At 30.5% G+C, this 25,928-nt stretch overlaps 1 protein-coding gene across 1 annotated transcript in view; it reads left to right on the forward strand.

Moving 5' to 3' along the window:
• Positions 1-24,606, forward strand: part of LOC143052947 (uncharacterized) — a 605,057-nt gene extending 580,451 nt beyond the window's left edge. The window contains exons 17-29 of the mRNA XM_076226129.1: positions 939-1,014; positions 1,781-2,029; positions 2,711-3,010; positions 4,525-4,857; positions 5,803-5,912; positions 6,351-7,559; positions 8,539-8,578; positions 10,079-10,359; positions 11,810-11,837; positions 20,723-21,049; positions 21,610-21,897; positions 22,686-23,031; positions 24,203-24,606. Of these exons, the coding sequence (XP_076082244.1) occupies positions 939-1,014; positions 1,781-2,029; positions 2,711-3,010; positions 4,525-4,857; positions 5,803-5,912; positions 6,351-7,559; positions 8,539-8,578; positions 10,079-10,359; positions 11,810-11,837; positions 20,723-21,049; positions 21,610-21,897; positions 22,686-23,020 (3,576 nt within the window). The 3' untranslated portion in view covers positions 23,021-23,031; positions 24,203-24,606. The remainder of the gene's footprint in view (positions 1-938; positions 1,015-1,780; positions 2,030-2,710; positions 3,011-4,524; positions 4,858-5,802; positions 5,913-6,350; positions 7,560-8,538; positions 8,579-10,078; positions 10,360-11,809; positions 11,838-20,722; positions 21,050-21,609; positions 21,898-22,685; positions 23,032-24,202) is intronic.
• Positions 24,607-25,928: the final 1,322 nt, after the last annotated feature.

Here is a 25,928-nt window from a genome sequence, read left to right on the forward strand (position 1 = left end):
TGTTGTGTTCCAAATTAAACTAAATAGTTTGTAATTAGTTTTCAAATTAATTTTTAGACACCCCACTATTTAATCTTTGGATCTAAACATGTTTTTGAAAATAAAAGTCTCTTTGAGTTAAATAAAAAGTAACATATATAGTTATTTATTACTAGATTTAAGTTGTAATAATTTATCTTCTAGGTAATTACTTTAAACCCAAAAATAGAGTGAACCATAAAACATTGTTAAGAAAATTTAAGCAATTTGATCTATTTCGTAATGAATTGATTGATTATTGATTGCTCAATGTCTAGTAACAGATAGTTCATGCATGTAAACTATCCACTAGACTTCCTATGAATATATACCAGGAGAAGGTCCATCCATTTTTAAAAGGTGTCCCAACCCAAAATAAAAGGGGAGGGGGTCCAACTGTATGTTCTTATTCAAAGCATTGATCAACCGAAACAATATGCGTTTTCCAACACCCTCTTTTTTTATCTGCCACTGCAAACTATCTATATGTTTTAAAATTTATCATGTATAGTAAAACACAGCTTTATACGAATAAACATACTTACACCAGCAACTACAACCTTTTCATTCTGGATTCAATATTTTACAATGATAATAGTGAGTAAATTTACAAAACGACGTAAATGAGCTACACATAGTCAGCCAAAACATATCAATAGATTAATTACAGGATTACTCAAGTTGTAAATATGTGCTAAATTGAATAGTGTATAGAAAGGTATATACTATATAAGCCCCGAGCTCTAATTTTCATAGTTTATACCTTTCTATACACTAACCGACACATATGTTAAGAATTGACTACAATCAATGGAAAATTTATATAGTCAACAATATGCATTAATTTAAGGTCAGAAATTAAATAGCATTTAATTAAATATATAATTTGATATCTATTACAAGTACATTTCATGTTGTAGATCGTCATGTCAACAGAAAATCAAAACGTCAGCTCAAAAAACCCTCAGCAGAAGGGTATATTAAAAGTCTCGAAAGGTTTGATTTTTTATATGATATGTGTGATAAACATCTATAAAACTGTAACTCACTGTTAATGATTTATGACTTAGTAACTGGTTTGAAACACTTTAATATGATGTTGAAAATATAAAGGATGTTCGTTTATGTCTGGTAGTCAATTCGTGTTTGGTAAAACTGTTATTTGTGTTATTATATGCAGAGTATGAAATATATGTTGTTACTTTTCCGCTGTATGATTAGGTTTGTTTTGTGAACTTTTAACTTATAATATTGCTATCTATTGAGAACTTCTGGAATCACTTCTTCTTTAAATTTGATTAAATGTTCATGCAGATGGATTTGCTGTTACGTATTACAATTTCTTTGTGAGGTGATTATTTGATTTTTGTTTTAAATGTTTTCATACAAAACCACAACAACATATTAATGACTGGAAGGAACCAAAACATTTAAGTCAAATAATCTTAACACATAATAGCATCTTTAGGTAGGGTAAGTTAAAGAGTTATACGAAATTTGATCTGGAGATAAATGATATTGATGTGCACTGTGTACATGTGACGATATATAAAACTCCTTGCTGTCCGTGAATTATTTGAAATCTTATCATACTTACTGAAATTTCTTTCAACGTCTAACATTTAAAAACGGGTTTAGGCTTAAACAAAATCGCATGCAGTTTCTTGTTTATACTGGCTTTTCTTATTATGGCAGAATAATATTTCTGAAAATTGAAGTCCATATTTTGTAATTCATATTACTTTCGGCTATAATATTGCAGGCCCTAGAGAAGAAATACTGATCTTCTCTGATAAGGAATTCAAAGGTCTGTTAGTGAGCGGGGCGTACAGGTGCTTCTGGAACAGAATTTTTTTAACTGGTCCATTTGGTGTGGGGAAAACGAGTTTAGCCAAAATTTTAGTTGGAGACGAGGCTCCAGAAGAACGGCAATCTACGGATGGTATATGGATTTACCTGGGAAGGGCTGGAATGGACATAAAAGAACGTTGTTGGATTTTCCTAAAGCATGGTATTTATTATCTAACAAATAAGCAATAAGAGTTAACTGATCTAAATGAAACTTACAGTAATGTTTCGAGTTCGAGCTGGAGATTGATGAAAGTTCCTGTAAGAATAGGTTTTAAACTTCAGTTCAAAGTGTGATTGATAGATAAATTGAGAACAATACGTTTAGTTGTAGCTAATGCTCAAAGTTTAAGTTAGAATATGATTTAAATCAGAACGGAGTTTGACCAATAATAATATTTAAACTAGGTCAAAGAACGAATCATTGCCAAGGTAAATATGCAAATCGAGTTACCATTTGAATTAAACATCGACCTAGATTCAAATTTTATGTAACTGTTACAATAGCTGGTATTCGGATTTCTATTTTCCACTTTGACTGAAACTCATAATACGAAGATTAATTCATGAATCTAATTTAATTAAAATCTTCTTCTTTACTAACAACATAATACATTACATTTAAGTCTGCTTATTCTGTCACCATCCGGGACTTTTAGATGGAACATCATTTTGTATAAAGACGTCTTATAAATTCACCAATAAACATAAACAATTGACAACATAACAGACCCCACAAACAACCATCACTCAACTCCTTCACTTGTTTATGCGATTACATATTTTTTACAATTTTTTAAATATAATTTCGAAATTTTTCATAAATCAGATTATTCCTTTTTAGGAACCATATTGAATGCCACAGTTCAAAGCTTACTCAGGAGTAAAGAAGTGACAGCTACAGTAGGTGCTGTTAAATCGGTTAATGATAAAGAAGATCTCGATATAGTAAAACAACGCGAGGAGACGAAGAATCAAGATGTTGTTACCTCTATTCCGGATGCAGGTGAAGTATCACATAGCAGGAACATGTCAAAACCAGGTGCTCTTATATCTCAGGACAATATTCCACGTGCTGTCAAAAAGAAGTCAAAGCTCCAACCGTTCCTCGATCTCCGAAATCGAATACAGAAAGCATTTAAAGGTACAGTTGTGTTTTTATTTGTGCCAGATCAGATTCATTTTGAAACATTCATGTATCAAAATCTATGGAAACGATGGTCGTCAATTGTGTTTGATAAATAATAAAAATAGAACAGCTGATGTAAACAAGAGGATAATATAACAAAAATGAGTAGAATATATTCTTTCGTAGATAAAAACAAAACAAAAAACGTACAACAGGAAGGTGTATCGCTCTGTTTGCATCAGTAGTATGTACTTTAATATCTTGCTAATACCGAAATATGCAAACAAACATATCATTGTATAGTTTTGTTGCATGTCTAATTATGGATTATATTATGATTGCATTTAGTGATTTACGTATCGTACTAATTGCATAAGATACAATGATATATTATATATAGTATACATTTGTATATAGATCAATTGAATATGGTTAATGTCTATTACCTCAAACAAGATTTTTAAACTTAAATACCGAAAGGTGACAAATCGAACAATATATGACAAATTGTCGTCCGATCAGTCTTTTAAATACAATTCACAAATAAGCATCAGGTTGCATTGTAGAAAGAAACAAAAATGGTTTTATCAATCTTAATAAATAGAAAGTCTGACAGTATTTATACCTGATAGATTTATTGGTGAAAATACCAAATTGATAATTATATAATTTACTACACTACACTGCAGAATATAATACCAGGCATTCTCCTCCTCATTGATTTATTTTGAAAAAAAAATGTTCGATTCAATTTTCGGGATTTTCATAGAACAGGTTCTTGATCTTTCCAATTGTTCAATCATTTTGTTTTACTAATACCAAATCAGTAGATACACAGCAAAATTTTCTTTCAGACTTTGTTACGTGTTAAAGAGGTTGCAGACAAGGGGTTGTTTTATCCCCTTGCATCTTGCCGGAATTTAAGGAACAATATTTATAATATACAAAACTATGTAAGGTATTACTATTGACGACTGAGAATTGATGATAAAGCGCCTTTCCCCCCTTCTCTGAAATGTTTTATTAACATAACGGCATTTAAGAACCAAACAATGTAGCGGTCCCCTGTTTCTGGAAATTATAGATTCACCAATGGTCAAATCATACACTTAGAAAATTATATTTACTTCTTCTCTACTAAGCACAAAGCATGTTCGGTTCTGAGTCTTAATAATGTGTTACAGTTAGTTGACATGTTTTGCTGTGGACAGTTACCTTTTGAAATGGAATGCAAACATCAGTGTGTCGGTCTTGTCTGTGCAAGGTCAAATAGTCACATCTGAATACTTTTGTTTTATGTTAGTACGACCTTTTACCTGTTAAGGTCAGTGTAAACAGTCGGTTCCGAGACTTTCCGTAAATGTCTATTAACACATGCCTTTTCAAAGACGTGCAAAGGCATACGTTCGATACGTGTGATAACGTGGCACACACGAGTGTTTAAACGAAAATACATGCCATATTCAGTGAACTTTACATGTTTTTTTAAAATTGTAACTTCGTTCAAAAAGTGAAATGTTTCTTTATAGGTAGAACACCCTCACATATCGTAACTCAAAATGATAGAGGTGGAAAGATGGAAGAAACTAAGATCGAAGAAAACTTGACTGGCATAGATATGTCAGAAGAGGAAATAATCAAGCTTGTACGTTCTCAGTGTACTCTAGGGCAATACGAAATGGTAATTGTACCTATAGACTTGTGGGATTTTGGTGGTCAGAAAATCTACCACTTGACTCACCAACTTTTCGTCACAAGTCGGGGGACATTTCTGTTGATCTTCAATGGCAGCAGAGATATACACGAAGACATTCCAGAGTATACAGAACTCCCCGGATGTCAGGGGCAAAGAAATACAGCTGGTAATAAATATTTATAAATGAAAGATATTGTCCTTTGTATGTACAAACAAATTATTATCCCTTCACATACAAAAATTATATTGCCCATTTACATACAAAGTATATATGTTCCATTAATATATGGATAACATATTTTAAGATGCATATCTATGATGTATTGCTATATATCTGCTATAACCGTAGTATTGCCAAATTAACCCATTAAGTGTGTTTGACTCAAACAGTTTGGTGTTTTCAAACATCACTTAACAAAAAAAGGGTTTCATTAATTTCGACCCCATTTCGTAAAAACAAAAAGCTGAGTGGGATCAAAATTGGAACGTATGACCTTACGAAGCTGTTGAAAAAATGCATTGCCTCAAGATGATTTTTCAAATATATGGCATTAGTTATTAATGCCTTGTCATGCTAGTAACCATTCAACAAATGCATTATGATTTTGTCTGGAAAATCAGTTCATTTATTTTCCCAGTATCGTGCATATTTTTTGTACACCAAGCAATACATAATAAAACACTTAATCTACGTGTGAACAATACACAAATTAATTAAAATAAATCTCGCACATTTATACTGTGAGTTTGATTATGGATTTCAGTGGTGTGTCCTGTATTCTGAAAGACAGAAGATAAAATAGATCAACTCCTATTGTATAAAAACACTTTTATTCAGTTCTATAAATATATTTTATATGATACTGCACCAACCTAGAAAGCAAAATTGTAGTGTAATTTGAGAGAGACCCATATTTAAAAAAAAAACATACAGATTTTGTTTTCAATTTTACATGTTTAAACAAGGCAGATTATAATTTACAAGGTATCTTCAAAGGAAATGATTATATTTCAAAAGTTATAGTATTTTTATACCTATATAATTTTGTTATGTCTCAATGTAGATTAGTACTCTCAATAATATACATGTATGTATGTTTGTTTGTTGTAGTATATCTTATCCATTGGGTCAATTCCGTCCTCACTTATTGCAAGACGTTTGTGGAAAATAAAGAGTACCCGAAAATTCTATGTGTGGCAACCCACAAAGATCTAGTCAAAGTATGTACTATAATGATTTCTAACTGTAATCTTTTTAATCTGTATCCATTGTCATCTGCTGTTTAAAAATGTAAACTCTCTCTCGTTTTTCTATTAATCGTCTAATATTGTATACAGATAATACAGTATATCAAAATAGTTTTGTGGTGAGTTGCGTGTCCATGAACCAATCTTTTAAATCAATGATAGAATAAACCTGTAATTATTGAAGTAAATTTCGTTTATGCATAATCAATATACACAACTAGTATTTAAAGTCGTTATAAAAAAGCTGATCTATACAAGATGTAAAATCCCCTATAAGCAACGATATTAGAAAGTGTGACTGGTCTTTGTTAATTGCTATTTATTAAAGTATATAATAGGGTAATATATAAGACCATAGACTCGGTAAAAACTGGGCTGTTTATATAACACTATGATTTATGTTTATTTTAGGGTGATGTTGAAGAACAGAGAACTTCATTAGAAAACTCAATCGAAGAACTCTTTCAAAACCATGGAGGAAAAAAACATCTTCAATACAAACCTCTTATCTTTGTTAATGCAAGAAACAAGGAGGACGAAGAAATAGCCACATTAAAGAAACAGTTGGTAGACGTTGCATTAGACCATCCTCGCTGTGGGGAACCGATGCCAACCAAGTTTGTACCCCTGGAACTTCAACTAGCACGAAAAGTAGAGGAAAACAAAAAAATACTTACAATGGATGAACTGAACGACATAAACAAGCAAAACGACAAAATAGCCTTAAACTCTGCTCAGCTTAAATCGTTTCTAAAGGTTAACCATGCCCTGGGAAAACTGATCTACTTTGATGAAGCTGGCCTGAGAGACAACGTTATAATTGATCCTGTGTTTTTGGTGGATGTACTACGTTCTATTGTCACTGATGACCAGTTTTGGCCAGAGCACCTCAAAGAAATCTTAAAATCTCTAAAAGAAAGCGGAAAATTGTTGAAACGGAACTTATATGAAATATGGAAGCAAGACTGTTTTCGTGAGATCTGGGCACATAATACTTACATAGTAGACATGTTAGTTCATTTGGACATTATTTGCAGACCAAAAGACGATGAAGATGAATCAGACTTTTTTTTGGTGCCATGCATGATTAGTAACAAAAGAGAAGAGAGCCAACAGATAGACCATGACAGAAGTATCCATCTGGCTTATAGGTTTAAGGAGGAAGTTGTACCACCTGCTATTTTGTACAGATTCATTGCCACTTTCATATCGATATGGAAGTTACGAGTCAGTGCCAAATCCAATCGGCTGATGATCTTTACAGACAGTGCTGATGTACAAATTGACGGGGACCATGATATGAGATTTGACATTCAGGGAAACCGATTCATAGTTACGCTTTCGCATAAAGAAAAGAAAATTTCCATTGTACCATCCATTGCATCTACAGCACAGGAATGCCTCACACATGCCATTACAAACATTTCCAATTTCTATTTCTCAGTTTCAGAGGATTCAACTTGTAATAGAGATTTACCGTTTACCATTCAGATTGGTATTCCTTGTGGAACAGATCTTTGCTTTTTTGACCACACATTGTCATCAAAGAAAGAATGGAAATGCCCGAATCACAATATAAAACACAAAACTAATATTGTGTCTATCTGGTTTGCAGACAAGGTACATGCTTTCTTTAGAATTTATGAAAGTTTTGCTGTTAGATTATGTGAAGATAGTTATGCACAAATATACATAAGCCTAAACAGTAAATTTAATTAGGAATTGAATGCTTCTTTTTGTAAATTGGTTTGGTTGTTAAAGTGTTAAAGTGCTTTCTAAATATGGGTGAACGGTCAACCCTTTTACAACCCTATATAATAAATAAATAAAGCGTTTTGTACGTATATCATAAGCTTTACTAGGATCATGCAAAACACTAAATCAATCAAATTGTGCATTGTATTCACCTATGCATTTGGTCTTTGTTTGTCGTTGTTGTGGTTAGTGTACTATTGTTTGTCTGTTTGTCTTTTTCCTTTAGCTATGTCGTTGTCAGGTTTTTTTCGACTGATAAATTTGAATGTCCTTTGGTAATTTTCGAATCAAGCTGGTGATTATACTTACACATAATAGTGGTGTAATAATTTATGTATTAGAAAGTAGTTTCATAAACTGTTCGCATGGTGTGGTCTGTATAGTGTATACTATGAACACTAGGTGAACCAGATTTAGTTTGTGGAATGATTGGCACGTGTACACTTATTTCAGGCATGATTTATTTGACATTGACAATATTTTCTTGTTTAATTTGATACTTGAAGTAGAACTCAATATTTAGGGCTATCAATATTAAATCAATGGTATTTTTGTAGGCGAGACATTTCAGACTATACACTCTTGTTTATAATAATGACAGGGCAGATGTTACATCTGGAGCAGAAACTGCTAACCCTTCGTGAGCACCAGAGACAATCGATTATTTGTGTTAGATTTGTCGGAGTTTTTTTGTTGTATTTTTCATGGATCCCTACATATCTTCCGCCCATTTTGTTTTCAACAAACCAAATTCCCCAATACTAAAACAAGATTTGTACCTTCATCAGATAACTGTGAAGACATTGTCTCTGTAATTAATCGTTTTATGACTCCTATCTTACAGTTACCTACAAAGGACGACAGATGCCCTCGGGATTGTTCTGGTAAGAAATATAAGTTATATTTTACAATTCCTCAACTCCTATCATTATAAGAGATTTATAATCTGATAAGCATCAATGAAACTAGACACGATGTGCAATGACGTAATACGATTGTTGATAGTTAAAAAATCATTCTTACCAATATTTGAAGAACATTAATATTAAATAAGAAACTAATGGTTAACTGATGTTATGTTAAGTTCACTCCCTTTTAGAAATAATATCCTTCAATTGCAATCTCTTCAAGGTCGTATTCACCAATACAGAGAGTATATAATATGAGACTCTCCGTACCAATTACGATCACTTAATATGATCTGCAAGACGTCAAAACTGAGAATTGGGTTGGAAATTATCATCTCTACTCTATTTGAAGTTTTTTGCAGAAATATTATGTTTAAGATATAGCGAAATAGTTTATAGCAATGCCGATCACCCAAAACGATCAGGAATTAGGTCGTCGAGGCTAAAAGTATAAGTCAGCTTCCAATCGGTTTTATACCCTAAATGAGCATTTTTTTTTATTATTCTGATCGGCTCGATAAATATGTAAGGAGCAGGGAAAAACTTATGATCTTGAAACTATATTTGATAACAGAATCTTAGTTTATAAACAACTAGAAAACACCTGCGATATCGCGGGCATCAAGAGCTGTTGAGATTTTGTGTCTGGAGAATTTCAGCAAAAGATTTCATATCTGGAGAATTTCAGAAATTATATCAAAATTCATAGGTACTTGGAAACAGTTTAAGCCCTCTCCCTTGTTTCCAAAGTCCTTTGTTTTTTTCTGCTAAATTTCATTATTTTCGCCTTTCTGTATACTATTTTCGCGTTTCTGTATACTTTGAAAATACATTTTAACTATCAATCTAAAGTTTCTTCTCCATTGCGATCACTGCAATATTACAAAGAGAGTCTCTATATATCATAGTAGTATATGTATCATAGTATACATGTAGATAAATACGAAAATGATTGTCCTGACCCTGTCCGAGTACTTAGGAAAATAAGGTGCAAGTTAAAACCGAGGTATAATGGTAATGGTTTGGTAACGGAAACCATATTCGGACACCTTTTTTTCGTTTTTCTCGAATAATAACCCCAACCGAATAGTCATAAGAATGAATGACAAATGCGACTATGCATAGTACCTATAGGACACAGAGGCATGATGATTAATGTATTGTGGAAAAGAGAGAAGCGACATAAACAATGAGGTCTTCTCGTTTAATAGTATAGACAATCAACAATACAAGATTTTAACTCATGCAATTCCATTAAAATAGATATATTTGTAATGCATTAGTTTAATCTGATGTGAAAATGTCAGATAAACAATGATGGCTTTTATCTTTTAATAACGGAATATAGTTTATATGTAATTAGAAGGTAGTATACACTCTTTAAGTTATGCTGGGGTTCTGTCGATCAATAGAGAACATAAAAAACATAATTCTTGTAACATTTATACTGTTAACTTGAGTTACAAAATTTTACAGGCTTAGACAAGGTATGGTTAGACCGCCAGCCCGAGGACAAACACCTAGGAAGATTAGCATCTAAACTAACACACGAAGACACAAGGACAATATATATGTTGATAAAGGAAAAAGACCCAGCCCTGCAATGGGACATTATTAACGAATCAAACAAGCGAGAAGGGTTTAATATAAAACTTAACGCGCTATATGATTGGAAGAAGAGTTCTAAATATGCTTCATTTAAGCAGCTACAGATTAGTTTGGAAGAGGCAAAAATTGACATTCACAAACTATGCCAGGTATACATTTGATATTTACTGTCCACCATGCTGTGATTCATTATTCTCACAATTTTCCAGAAAACTTTGGAAAATGATTTGAAATTGTGAATCCGTATATTCAAACTCTACTTCATACTACTGCAACTCTGTGCTCATACTCATCGGTTCTGGTGCAAAATTCTCAAAGTGCAAGTGTAACTGCTGTTATTTTGACATTTTGAAATAAGTCTATTGTGATGACATTATATATGAATTGTATGAAGCCACTCAAGTACCAAGTTAGGAATATGACCCTTGTTTTCCATTACTTTGTGGTGTTTAAACATTTTACAATTTTATGAAATTCTTTCTGATTTTATATTTCCCTGAATTTCGGTATTCTTGTTATTTTACATATTCATGAAATCAGTTTCTGCCTTGATGCCGTCGCATAAATCCATTTTTTTACGTTTATTTATTAGTGCAGTTTTCCTGTCCATTAAGATATTTGGCTCTGGTAACGAAGAATGAAGTGTATCATTAACTATTTCATTCTTTATTGATCAATAGTCTACAGACAGGTTGTTTGAATCTTTATTATTTCGAGTCTTTTATGTAGGGCTATTATCCACGTGATGTATTTGATACTACAGTTTTTATGTTGTTTAGATAGTATAAAACATGCTGTTAGATTGACATTGTCTTAATTTGACATTGACTATGATTCAAATACATTGCTTACCCACAACACTAACACGAATCGATAAATATATAACACGGTGGCTCTCTATGTGAAACCACATATCGAATTGATAAATATATATCCTGGAGTCTTTCTATGTGATACATAGCACTGAATAATCCATAATTATATCGTATATAAACAACTGACACGAATCGACAAAAATATAACATGGAGTCTTTCTATGTTATACTTTACACTGAATAATCCATAATTATATTGTATATAAACAAGTGACACGAATCGAAAAAAATATAGCATGGAGTCTTTCTATGTTATACTTTACACTGAATAATTCATAATCATATTATATAGATTTGCGTGACATGTATCGACAAATATACAGTCGGGTTGCTCTCTATGTAGTACCATATTATAATATAATAGATATATAAATACATCAACAGAAACAATCTTTTTTTTTTTATCAGATGAGATTAACATTGATGATAGGGGAAGAACACATCTCTCGGTTATCTCTAAAACATTGATTACATCAATAGGTAAAGATAAGTTCTATCTAATACACAAGTTATTACGACTTCTTCTTACGTCTGAGTGTATGATTACAGGATCCGATACAAATCACCAACTTAAATGTATTTTAGATTGTTTTGGACAAAAGACAGTAATACCATTGTAAGCTAATTGCATTATAATATTTCTGTATTACGCTTGATATTTTCAAAGTGTTGTAAACATGGTAAACAGGTGGTATTAACAGTTATTTTAAAATTGTCATTTCAGATATCAAGAGAATTTCAAAAAGAGTTAGGTGAGTGATAAATAACGATTAAGTCAAACGGATATTCTAGAATTAATTATGACTAATGGACAGCGATATACTACGGTTGACATTAATTGTATATCTTATGTAATTAATGTGCTGGTTTATTATTTTAGTTTTTTCCCGGTTTTGAGATCAGTCTGACTCTTCTGGTTTTAACACTATGACAGAGAAAATATTGATCAATTTCTTGTCATAGAAATATAACAGTCGTGTGTTGTCAAATTTGCTTCCATCATATAATAAGTGGTCCGTGTATTGTTTCAATTTAGTCTGTGTCACCTTTATAAGTGGTAGATGAGGTCTTTTTAAAGAGATTTTCTCCTATGTCAGAACAATAATATCATACACAACTATAACGAAGGTCTCACACATATAATAGTTATCAAAAGTACCAGGATTATAATTTAATACGCCAGACGCGTATATACCATAGGATGAAAAGAAATTACACCATGAACTACAGGTTTGAGTAAACCACGATTACATGCTGGTCCAAAAAATGTTTATCATATTATAAAAGTCATCTTAGAGTAATGACGTTGAGACAAAAATAATGTAAAGTTTTTAAGAAAAAAATAGTATTATGTCACAAATGTCGGGTGAAAATCTGTAAGTCATAACATGATGCCCTGAAAGTTCAACAAAAATATATAACTGACACAACTGTCCGATATAAATAAATGAGACATTATATGATGACATTACATTTTAACAAAAATATTATGATGACATAACTGTCCGATAAAAATATATGGGACATAATATGATAACATTACAGTTCAACAAAAATATTATGATGTCATAACTGTCCGATAAAAGTACATGGGACATAATATGATGACATTACAGTTCAACAAAAATATTATGATGACATAACTGTCCGTTAAAAATATATGGGATATAATATGATGACATTACATTTTAACAAAAATATTATGATGACATAACTGTCCGATAAAAATATATGGGACATAATATGATAACATTACAGTTCAACAAAAATATTATGATGTCATAACTGTCCGATAAAAGTATATGTGACATAATATGATGACATTACAGTTCAACAAAAATATTATGATGACATAACTGTCCGATAAAAATATATGGGACATAATATGATGACATTACAGTTCAACAAAAATATTATGATGACATAACTGTCCGATAAAAATATATGGGACATAATATGATGACATTACATTTTACCAAAAATATTATGATGACATAACTGTCCGATAAAAATATATGGGACATAATATGATGACATTACAGTTCAACAAAAATATTATGATGTCATAACTGTCCGATAAAAGTATATGGGACATAATATGATGACGTTACAGTTCAACAAAAAGATTATGATGTCATAACTGTCCGATAAAAGTATATGGGACATAATATGATGGCATTACAGTTCAACAAAAATATTATGATGTCATACCTGTCCGATAAAAGTATATGGGACATAATATGATGACATTACAGTTCAACAAAAATATTATGATTACATAACTGTCCGATAAAAGTATATGAGACATAATATGATGACATTACAATTCAACAAAAATATTATGATGACATAACTGTCCGATAAAAGTATATGGGACATAATATGATGGCATTACAGTTCAACAAAAATATTATGATGTCATACCTGTCCGATAAAAGTATATGGGACATAATATGATGATATTACAGTTCAACAAAAATAGTATGATTACATAACTGTCCGATAAAAATATATGGGACATAATATGATGACTTTACAGTTCAACAAAAATATTATGATGACATAACTGTCCGATAAAAGTATATGGGACATAATATGATGACTTTACAGTTCAACAAAAATATTATGATGACATAACTGTCTGTTAAAAGTATATGTGACATAATATGATGACTTTACAGTTCAACAAAAATATTATGATGACATAACTGTCCGATAAAAGTATATGGGACATAATATGATGACATTACAGTTCAACAAAAATATTATGATGTCATAACTGTCCGATAAAAGTATATGGGACATAATATGATGACATTACATTTTAACAAAAATATTATGATGACATAACTGTCCGATAAAAGTATATGTGACATAATATGTTGACATTACAGTTCAACAAAAATATTATGATGACATAACTGTCCGATAAAAGTATATGGGACATAATATGATGACATTACAGTTCAACAAAAATATTATGATGTCATAACTGTCCGATAAAAGTATATGGGACATAAAATGATGACATTACAGTTCAACAAAAATATTATGATGACATAACTGTCCGATAAAAATATATGGGACATAATATGATGACTTTACAGTTCAACAAAAATATTATGATGTCATAACTGTCCGATAAAAGTATATGGGACATACTATGATGACATTACAGTTCAACGAAAATATTATGATGACATAACTGTCCGATAAAAATATATGTGACATAAAATGATGACATTACAGTTCAACAAAAATATTATGATGACATAACTGTCTGATAAAAGTATATGGGACATAATATGATGACATTACAGTTCAACAAAAATATTATGATGACATAACTGTCCGATAAAAATATATGTGACATAAAATGATGACATTACAGTTCAACAAAAATATTATGATGACATAACTGTCTGATAAAAGTATATGGGACATAATATGATGACATTACAGTTCAACAAAAATATTATGATGACATAACTGTCCGATAAAAGTATATGTGACATAATATGATGACATTACAGTTCAACAAAAATATTATGATGACATAACTGTCCGATAAAAGTATATGTGACATAATATGATGACATTACAGTTCAACAAAAATATTATGATGACATAACTGTCCGATAAAAGTATATGGGACATAATATGATGGCATTACATTTCAACAAAAATATTATGATGACATAACTGTCCGATAAAAGTATATGTGACATAATATGATGACATTACAGTTCAACAAAAATAGTATGATGTCATAACTGTCCGATAAAAGTATATGGGACATAATATGATGACATTACAGTTCGACAAAAATATTATGATGACATAACTGTCCGATAAAAGTATATGGGACATGATATGATGACATTACATTTTACCAAAAATATTATGATGTCATAACTGTCCGATAAAAGTATATGGGACATAATATGATGACGTTACAGTTTAACAAAAATATTATGATGACATAACTGTCCGATAAAAGTATATGGGACATAATATGATGACATTACAGTTCAACACAAATATTATGATGTCATAACTGTCCGATAAAAGTATATGGGACATAATATGATGACATTACAGTTTAACAAAAATATTATGATGTCATAACTGTCCGATAAAAGTATATGGGACATAATATGATGACATTACATTTTACCAAAAATATTATGATGACATAACTGTCCGATAAAAGTATATGGGACATAATATGATGACATTACATTTTACCAAAAATATTATGATGACATAACTGTCCGATAAAAGTATATGGGACTTAATATGATGACGTTACAGATCAACAAAAATATTATGATGTCATAACTGTCCGATAAAAGTATATGGGACATAATATGATGACATTACAGTTCAACAAAAATATTATGATGACATAACTGTCCGATAAAAGTATATGGGACATAATATGATGGCGTTACAGTTCAACAAAAATATTATGATGACATAACTGTCCGATAAAAGTATATGGGACATAATATGATGACATTACAGTTCAACACAAATATTATGATGTCATAACTGTCCGATAAAAGTATATGTGACATAATATGATGACATTACAGTTCAACAAAAATATTATGATTACATAACTGTCCGATAAAAGTATATGGGACATAATATGATGACATTACAGTTCGACAAAAATATTATGATGACATAACTGTCCGATAAAAATATATGGGACATAATATGATGACGTTACAGTTCAACAAAAATATTATGATGTCATAACTGTCCGATAAAAGTATATGGGACATAATATGATGACATTACATTTTAACAAAAATATTATGATGACATAACTGTCCGAAAAAAGTATATGAGACATAATATGATGACATTACAGTTCAACAAAAATATTATGATGTCATAACTGTCCGATAAAAGTATATGGGACATAATATGATGACATTACAGTTCAACAAAAATATTATGATGACATAACTGTCCGATAAAAGTATATGGGACATAATATGATGACATTACATTTTAACAAAAATATTATGATGACATAACTGTCCGATAAAAGTATATGGGACATAATATGATGACATTACAGTTCAACAAAAATATTATGATGTCATAACTGTCCGATAAAAGTATATGGGACATAATATGATGACATTACAGTTCAACAAAAATATTATGATGTCATAACTGTCCGATAAAAGTATATGGGACATAATATGATGACATTACATTTTAACAAAAATATTATGATGACATAACTGTCCGATAAAAGTATATGGGACATAATATGATGACATTACAGTTCAACAAAAATATTATGATGTCATAACTGTCCGATAAAAGTATATGGGACATAAAATGATGACATTACAGTTCAACAAAAATATTATGATGACATAACTGTCCGATAAAAATATATTTGACATAATATGATGACATTACAGTTCAACAAAAATATTATGATGTCATAACTGTCCGATAAAAATATATGGGACATAATATGATGACATTACATTTTAACAAAAATATTATGATGACATAACTGTCCGATAAAAGTATATGAGACATAATATGATGACATTACAGTTCAACAAAAATATTATGATGTCATAACTGTCCGATAAAAGTATATGGGACATAATATGATGACATTACAGTTCAACAAAAATATTATGATGACATAACTGTCCGATAAAAGTATATGGGACATAATATGATGACATTACAATTCAACAAAAATATTATGATGACATAACTGTCCGATAAAAGTATATGGGACATAATATGATGACATTATAGTTCAACAAAAATATCATGATGTCATAACTGTCCGATAAAAGTATATGGGACATAATATGATGACATTACATTTTAACAAAAATATTATGTCATAACTGTCCGATAAAAGTATATGTGACATAATATGATGACATTACATTTTAACAAAAATATTATGTCATAACTGTCCGATAAAAGTATATGTGACATAATATGATGACATAACATTTTAACAAAAATATTATGATGACATAACTGTCCGATAAAAGTATATGGGACATAATATGATGACTTTACAGTATAACAAAAATATTATAATGTCATAACTGTCAGATAAAAGTATATGGGACATAATATGATGACATTACAGTTCAACAAAAATATTATGATGACATAACTGTCCGATAAAAGTATAGGGGACATAATATGATGACATTACAGTTCAACAAAAATATTATAATGTCATAACTGTCAGATAAAAGTATATGTGACATAATATGATGACATTACAGTTCAACAAAAATATCATGATGACATAACTGTCCGATAAAAGTATATGGGACATAATATGATGACATTACAATTTAACAAAAATATTATGATGACATAACTGTCCGATAAAAGTAAATGTGACATAATATGATGACTTTACAGTTCAACAAAAATAGTATGATGACATAACTGTCCGTTAAAAGTATATGTGACATAATATGATGACATTACATTTCAACAAAAATATTATAATGACATAACTGTCCGATAAAAGTAAATGTGACATAATAATATGACATTACATTTCAACAAAAATATTATAATGACATAACTGTCCGATAAAAGTATATGTGACATAATATGATGACATTACAGTTCAACAAAAAATATTATGATGACATAACTGTCAGATAAAAGTATATGTGACATAATATGATGACATTACATTTTAACAAAGATATTATGATGACATAACTGTCCGATAAAAGTATATGGGACATAAAATGATGACATTACAGTTCAACAAAAATATTATGATGACATAACTGTCCGATAAAAATATATTTGACATAATATGATGACATTACAGTTCAACAAAAATATTATGATGTCATAACTGTCCGATAAAAATATATGGGACATAATATGATGACATTACATTTTAACAAAAATATTATGATGACATAACTGTCCGATAAAAGTATATGAGACATAATATGATGACATTACAGTTCAACAAAAATATTATGATGTCATAACTGTCCGATAAAAGTATATGGGACATAATATGATGACATTACAGTTCAACAAAAATATTATGATGACATAACTGTCCGATAAAAGTATATGGGACATAATATGATGACATTACAATTCAACAAAAATATTATGATGACATAACTGTCCGATAAAAGTATATGGGACATAATATGATGACATTACAGTTCAACAAAAATATCATGATGTCATAACTGTCCGATAAAAGTATATGGGACATAATATGATGACATTACATTTTAACAAAAATATTATGTCATAACTGTCCGATAAAAGTATATGTGACATAATATGATGACATTACATTTTAACAAAAATATTATGTCATAACTGTCCGATAAAAGTATATGTGACATAATATGATGACATTACATTTTAACAAAAATATTATGATGACATAACTGTCCGATAAAAGTATATGGGACATAATATGATGACTTTACAGTATAACAAAAATATTATAATGTCATAACTGTCAGATAAAAGTATATGGGACATAATATGATGACATTACAGTTCAACAAAAATATTATGATGACATAACTGTCCGATAAAAGTATAGGGGACATAATATGATGACATTACAGTTCAACAAAAATATTATAATGTCATAACTGTCAGATAAAAGTATATGTGACATAATATGATGACATTACAGTTCAACAAAAATATCATGATGACATAACTGTCCGATAAAAGTATATGGGACATAATATGATGACATTACAATTTAACAAAAATATTAGGATGACATAACTGTCCGATAAAAGTAAATGTGACATAATATGATGACTTTACAGTTCAACAAAAATAGTATGATGACATAACTGTCCGTTAAAAGTATATGTGACATAATATGATGACATTACATTTCAACAAAAATATTATAATGACATAACTGTCCGATAAAAGTAAATGTGACATAATAATATGACATTACATTTCAACAAAAATATTATAATGACATAACTGTCCGATAAAAGTATATGTGACATAATATGATGACATTACAGTTCAACAAAAAATATTATGATGACATAACTGTCAGATAAAAGTATATGTGACATAATATGATGACATTACATTTTAACAAAGATATTATGATGACATAACTGTCCGATAACAGTATATGTGACATAATATGACATGACAGTTCAACAAAAAATAATATGAGGCAGGCATTATCTGTAAATGGGGACGAAGTCTGTATGATTTTTTTTTTGTAACTTAAATGTTTGTTTAAGAAAATCAACGGAAATACCGTTTTTTGTAACTTAAATATTTGTAAAAAAAAAGAAACGGAAATACCGTAACGTTTCCGATTTTGGTTCTGTTGTTAGGAATGTTAGTTGTGACGTTATTTAAGTTATGACGTCATATGAAATGTAAACAAAGAAACGCTATCATCAGGTAACGTTTTTTTCATATCAAGGAATTATTAAAAATGAAATTGGTTTGCGTTCCTTCCTATTTTATACTAGACTGATACATATATATATATATATGATTTTTCTACTGTTATTGGGGACTTCGTCCCCATAATATGAGGCAGGCATTACCTGTGAATGGGGACGAAGTTCGTATTATTTTTTTTTTATATGTTGATAAAAGAAACGGAAATACCGTAACGTTTCCGATTTTGGTTCTGTTGTTAGGGATTTTAGTTGTGACGTTATTTAAGTTATGACGTCATATTCAATGTAAACAAAGAAACACTGTTATCAGGTATCGTTTTTTTCATTTCAAACAATTATTAAAAAATATTGGGTGTTGAATTCTTTCATATAGGCTACATTTGTTGATATGTTGATCAACATACATTTTATCCAAAGTTTCATGCAAACAAGACCGGAACAGGAAGTAGATCTGAAAAAAAGTTAACGATTTTGAGCTCATTAGTAGAATGAAAAATTCGGAAAATATTCCAGAAATTTTGATTTTTTTTTTATTGATTTTTCTACCGCAATTGGGAACTTCGTCCCCATATCAAACGAGAAGACCTCATTTTGTGTGTCGCTTCTCTTCCTTCCACGATAAATTAATCCTAATGCCTCTTTGTTCTATAGGTAACATGCAAAGTCGCATTTGCCATCCAATCTTTATATGAGGCAGGCATGACCAGTAAATGGGGACGAAGTCTGAATGAATTATTTTTTTGTAACTTAAATATTTGTAAAAAAAAAAGAAACGGAAATACCGTAACGTTTCCGATTTTGTTTCAGTTGTTAGGGATTTTATTGTGACGTTATTTAAGTTATGACGTAATATGCAATGTAAACAAAGAAACGCTATCATCAGGTAACGTTTTTCCATATCAAGGAATTATTAAAAATGAAATTGGTATTGCGTTCCTTCCTATTTTATACAAACGAGACTGGAAAAAAGAAGCACATTGTAGATTTCTGCGCAAATGCGGGAATTCAAAACATGAAATAAAAAAATTGAACGATTTTGAGTTCATTAGTACAATGAAAATTTATTGATTTTTCCACTGTTATTGGGGTCTTCGTCCCCATATTACGACACTATGAAGGAATAACATGAAGGCCTGTAATTTTGATAACACTTGCCATTTTTAATTCAGACCAACCAAGAGACAAGTTACGTTTTCGACCATCAAGTTCAAATGTACAGCAACTGCCTGACCATATCGGTAGTCAAACTTTCCAGCTTGGAATAGAACTGGGACTTTCTGTTGTTGAGATGCAAAAGATTGAAAGCAATCATGTGACCAATCTTCATGGTCAAACAGAAGAGGTTCTCAAACGATGGATTAAGTTTCCAGAAGCTACATTTGAAGTTTTAGGGAAGGCTCTTCATCGCCTTGAATTGTCAAGTGTTTTGTCATACTTAACTTACGATGAAGAATTAGGGGGACAAATGGACATAGAAATAGATGAACATGTTAGAGGTGGGTGCAATTAGATAAAATATTTCATTTCTAGATATCATTTTACATGTATTGTACTTACTCTAAAGTATTTGAACACATGAATTGATGTGTAATAAAATAACATTCTTTTTTTGTGATTCATGCATCAGCTAACTGTCTGTGTTATAAATGTTCAGATTAGTTTCTTCTATGTTTGGCATATACACTCAAGCCTTATCAAAACGTGTAGTCTATAAATAACCGAGTCGAGAGAAAAATAGCCAACTTCATATACAAAAGAAAATTCATAACAAAAGTAAAACAAAAATCATATCACAACAAATACATGTACATTTTCTTTTGTGAAATATTACACGAACAAAAATGAACATGTTTACATCTGACAATCAAGATATAATCTGTTCCTGCTAAAACTATTGACTGCTTCCTTGTTGAGCATGACGAACACACATTTAGTGGTACGTAATGTCTCAAGGTGATATATTATATTAGCAACATAAACCTGTGCATGCGCTAAAACAAACTATAATAACAATGAAAATAGTAATGATATTGTAATTGCATTCATCTAATTTCAGAGAGAATCATACATGACATTCAAATCAGTCATATTTTAGATTATATGATGACACATTTGGTGATATCATCAGATGACAGACGTCGCATTGAGCATCATGCTGGACAAGATGATCAGAATAAAGCCTTGCTTCGTGAAGTTATTAAAAGGGGAGAACCTACGTATACTGTGTTTATTGATGCACTACGAACAAGTGGATACCCAGATCTAGCTAATGAACTAAAGAGTGATGGACAGAAAGAAGGCTCAAGTGCAGATATAGTACAAACTGGAAACATAGAAAATAAAGGTGAGACCGGAATGTTTTGTTGATGAAAATAAAAACACAAAATTTGAAATATAGTCTGGTTTGGTTAATGCACTGAATTATATCCATATTTCTATTTTGGCAGTAATGTAAAAAACATTATAACAAATGTGCACGTTGAAATGATATTGTTGTAAGGACAATTCAATAACGATAAGTTGAAATCTGACCTTCATTCATTTCAGTTTGCATCATGAACTATTGTTTATATGAGCTATTGCAATTACTTGGTCTGTGTTGTTGTTACACTGTTACGTAGTTGTATTAAAAGGAAACCAAATGTTTATCTGATGAGTAAAAATCAAATTGGTCAAGTTACCAGATCGAAGTTTACTAGTATTGTTAAGGTCAAGTCACAAAACAAAACGAATACAAACTTGATTAAATATGTTTCTTTAATATGAAGAATACCAAATCATCTTATTAGTTCGCCACCACCAAATGTTGGATACATGACTTTGCTCTTATTCAGATGCCTAAGTCATTTACAGTGAATTATATCCTTTCAAATAAATTGTAATCGGATATTATTGCTGTTATCTGTTAATTTGTCTCTTTGATACACTCCCCGTTTCCATTCTCAATTTTATTGTTCGGTATACATTTCCATTGAAAGCGTCACTTTCCATCTGTCAGAATGCATGCAGTTTTTTACCCATTAGTTTACCAAATGCAGTATAACGCTGGATTTCTCGTATGTATGTATTGCAAGTTTAAACAAGATATAAAAGAAGACGTGGCAATAATTGGAAATTGGAAAACTTTTGTAGGGTTGTCAAATTGGACTGTTCCGATGTATAAAGTTCGTCTACAAAAGAACTACTCAAACATAATTGACAGCATACAGCATGAACAAATAGTCGATCATCTGATATCACGTGATGTGTTGACCATAGCTGAAAGCCAAATGATAAATGCTTGTCCCGCACAGATACAAAAGAACAGGAAATTAATGGACATACTTTTACATGGAAGTGAAAATGCATTTATTGAATTTCTCAAAGCTCTAAGAAAAGACTCTGTGTATGCAGAACTGGCAGATAAAATAGAAAACACAACAGTCGCTAGCAGAGATATATCAACTATTAATGGTTGCTTTAAATGAACTAAAAGATAGTAAGTTAAAAGTAAATATATCAGTTGGTGGTAGGACTACACCCTTTTTCTTCAACACATTTTTATGCATTTTAGAAATTTGAAGAATTACCAATATCAAATGACTAAGTGAATTACATGTATTAAGGGATATAGTAAACATTAGATAGTGACTTAGATGGAGAGTTGTCTCATGGGAACTCATACCACATCTTCTTCTATCTAAATAGATGTATTTAACGTAATAGTAAAAATTATGTATTTCCTTATTTTAACAAACACAACCATGTTGTTAAGATACAAATTAGATGATATGACATGATTGTCAATGACAACGTCCCATCAAGACTATATGTCGTACAAAGTATCAATTATACGAACGTTATTGAACCTTGGGCAACATTGATACCAAAAAGACAAAATCTTTCAAACAAGAGGAAAATACCTGCCTGATAAAAGTGGTGTACTAAGTAGATATAGGAATATGTGGTGTGAGTGTCAATGAGACAACTCTCCATCCAAATAACAATTTAAAAAAAGTAAAGTACCATTATATGTAAATGTACGGCCTTCAACACAGAGCCTGGGCTCACACCGAAAAACAAGCTATAAAGGGCCCCAAAATTAATAGTGTAAAACCATTCAAACGGGAAAACCAACGGTATAATCTATATACAATAAAAAAAAGCGAGAAACGAGAAACACGTATAAATTACATAAACAAGCGACAACTACTGTACATCAGATTTCTAACATAGGACGGGTGCAAACATTTGCAGCGGGATTACTAAGGTATTCAAAAAGAGTCGGCATTGGTATTGATTACAATGTATCATGCCATTCAATATCTAGTGGTATACTAAATAAATGTGTTCCGAAAGGGTAAGCATATTTGACATTATATCATACCATGCATTATTCAGTGGAGTACTAAGGTGTTCCAAGAGGGGTAGCATCATTTACGTTATTGCTCAGTGGTGTTCCCTGTTGTTATCAAAGGGTCAGTATTGATTTCATTTTATCATATCACTTATTGCTTATTACTTTTTATAATCCCATTCGTAATGCATCAATGTTCATACGTAATATCATCCCATTCATTTTCAATTAAAACTAGTCGAATTTTCACATTATATGATGTTCTCAAACTTTAAATCTGTAATAAAAACTGTTAATACTTCATTTTATACAGAGACAAGATAAAATACATGAGATGGAATCAACAAGGAATCGTCAAAGTTTCACAACGACTCGTCAAAGTTTCACAAAGTATCGTCAAAATTTCACAACGTATCGTCAAAGTTTCACAACATCTTGTCAAAGTGTTAACTTAGTTCTTGTTTAAAAACTAAAAATTCACAGAAGAGACAATCGTTGACAGAAAACTAAGTAATTAACTCAATCTTGCTAGATTCAATGTGGATCTTTAAACTAATCACACGTTATTACTGTAAAATACTGTAATATTATGAATACTTTGTTTACATTTAATACCACTTAATTCGTGTATTTATCTGTACATTTTCATTATCTATATATTTTCATTATCTGTATATTTTCATTATATGTATATTTTCACTATCTGTGTATTTTCATTATCTGTTGGTTTTTTTCATTATCTGTATATTTTCATTATCTGTATATTTTCATTATCTGTACATTTTCTTTATCTCTATATTTTCATTATCTGTATATTTTCATTATCTATATATTTTCTTTATATGTATATTTTCATTATTTGTATATTTTCATTATCTGTTTTTTTTTTTCATTATCTGTATGTTTTCATTATCTGTATATTTTCATTATCTGTACATTTTCCTTATCTATATATTTTCATCATCTGTATATTTTCATTATCTATATATTGTCATTATGTCACCCGATCGACAATGTCGGGTGACATATTGCTTTTCCTCTGGGTTTTTTTCCCTATTATTATGTCACCCGATCATTTGACAAGGATGAGATTTTAGCAAATCATTAGTACTTCATGGCTTCAATAAACATTACATTGATCACCAAATCGGAAGACTTACCTTCTTTGTATTGAATACCAAAGCTTCATAATATTCTGTACAAACAACGGTACATTGCTGGCTCATTTCCATGTTCCACTAAAGAATTGTCCATTAGATTAACTAAAATTCTGTCCGCAGTGAAAAAAGGGTCTTCCGAAATACTACTGTGAAACTGTTTACTCGCTTAGTGGTATTAACCATATGTGGATTCTAAAAAACAACTAGACAATTTTAAATCACGGTCTTTTTCAGAAATTTATTCTATTGAAACTTTTGATTGTTCAACCCTGTACATCACCATTCCCCATGTGAAATTGAAAAATCGCCTAAAAGAAATTATACACAATGCCTTTCAACATAAAAATGGTAGCATACGCTAAAAAGTTTTTACTTTGGAGTTTCATAAGTTATATTTCGTTAAAAGTGACAAACAAAAAGTTAAACATGCTACACTGAAGAACAAGTAGTCAGTATGCTGGAGTTTAAACAAGATATAAAAGAAGACGTGGCAATAATTGGAAATTGGAAAACTTTTGTAGGGTTGTCAAATTGGACTGTTCCGATGTATAAAGTTCGTCTACAAAAGAACTACTCAAACATAATTGACAGCATACAGCATGAACAAATAGTCGATCATCTGATATCACGTGATGTGTTGACCATAGCTGAAAGCCAAATGATAAATGCTTGTCCCGCACAGATACAAAAGAACAGGAAATTAATGGACATACTTTTACATGGAAGTGAAAATGCATTTATTGAATTTCTCAAAGCTCTAAGAAAAGACTCTGTGTATGCAGAACTGGCAGATAAAATAGAAAACACAACAGTCGCTAGCAGAGATATATCAACTATTAATGGTTGCTTTAAATGAACTAAAAGATAGTAAGTTAAAAG

The sequence above is a fragment of the Mytilus galloprovincialis genome, chromosome 11 (genome assembly GCF_965363235.1).
Source record: "Mytilus galloprovincialis chromosome 11, xbMytGall1.hap1.1, whole genome shotgun sequence".
Taxonomy (NCBI): domain Eukaryota; kingdom Metazoa; phylum Mollusca; class Bivalvia; order Mytilida; family Mytilidae; genus Mytilus; species Mytilus galloprovincialis.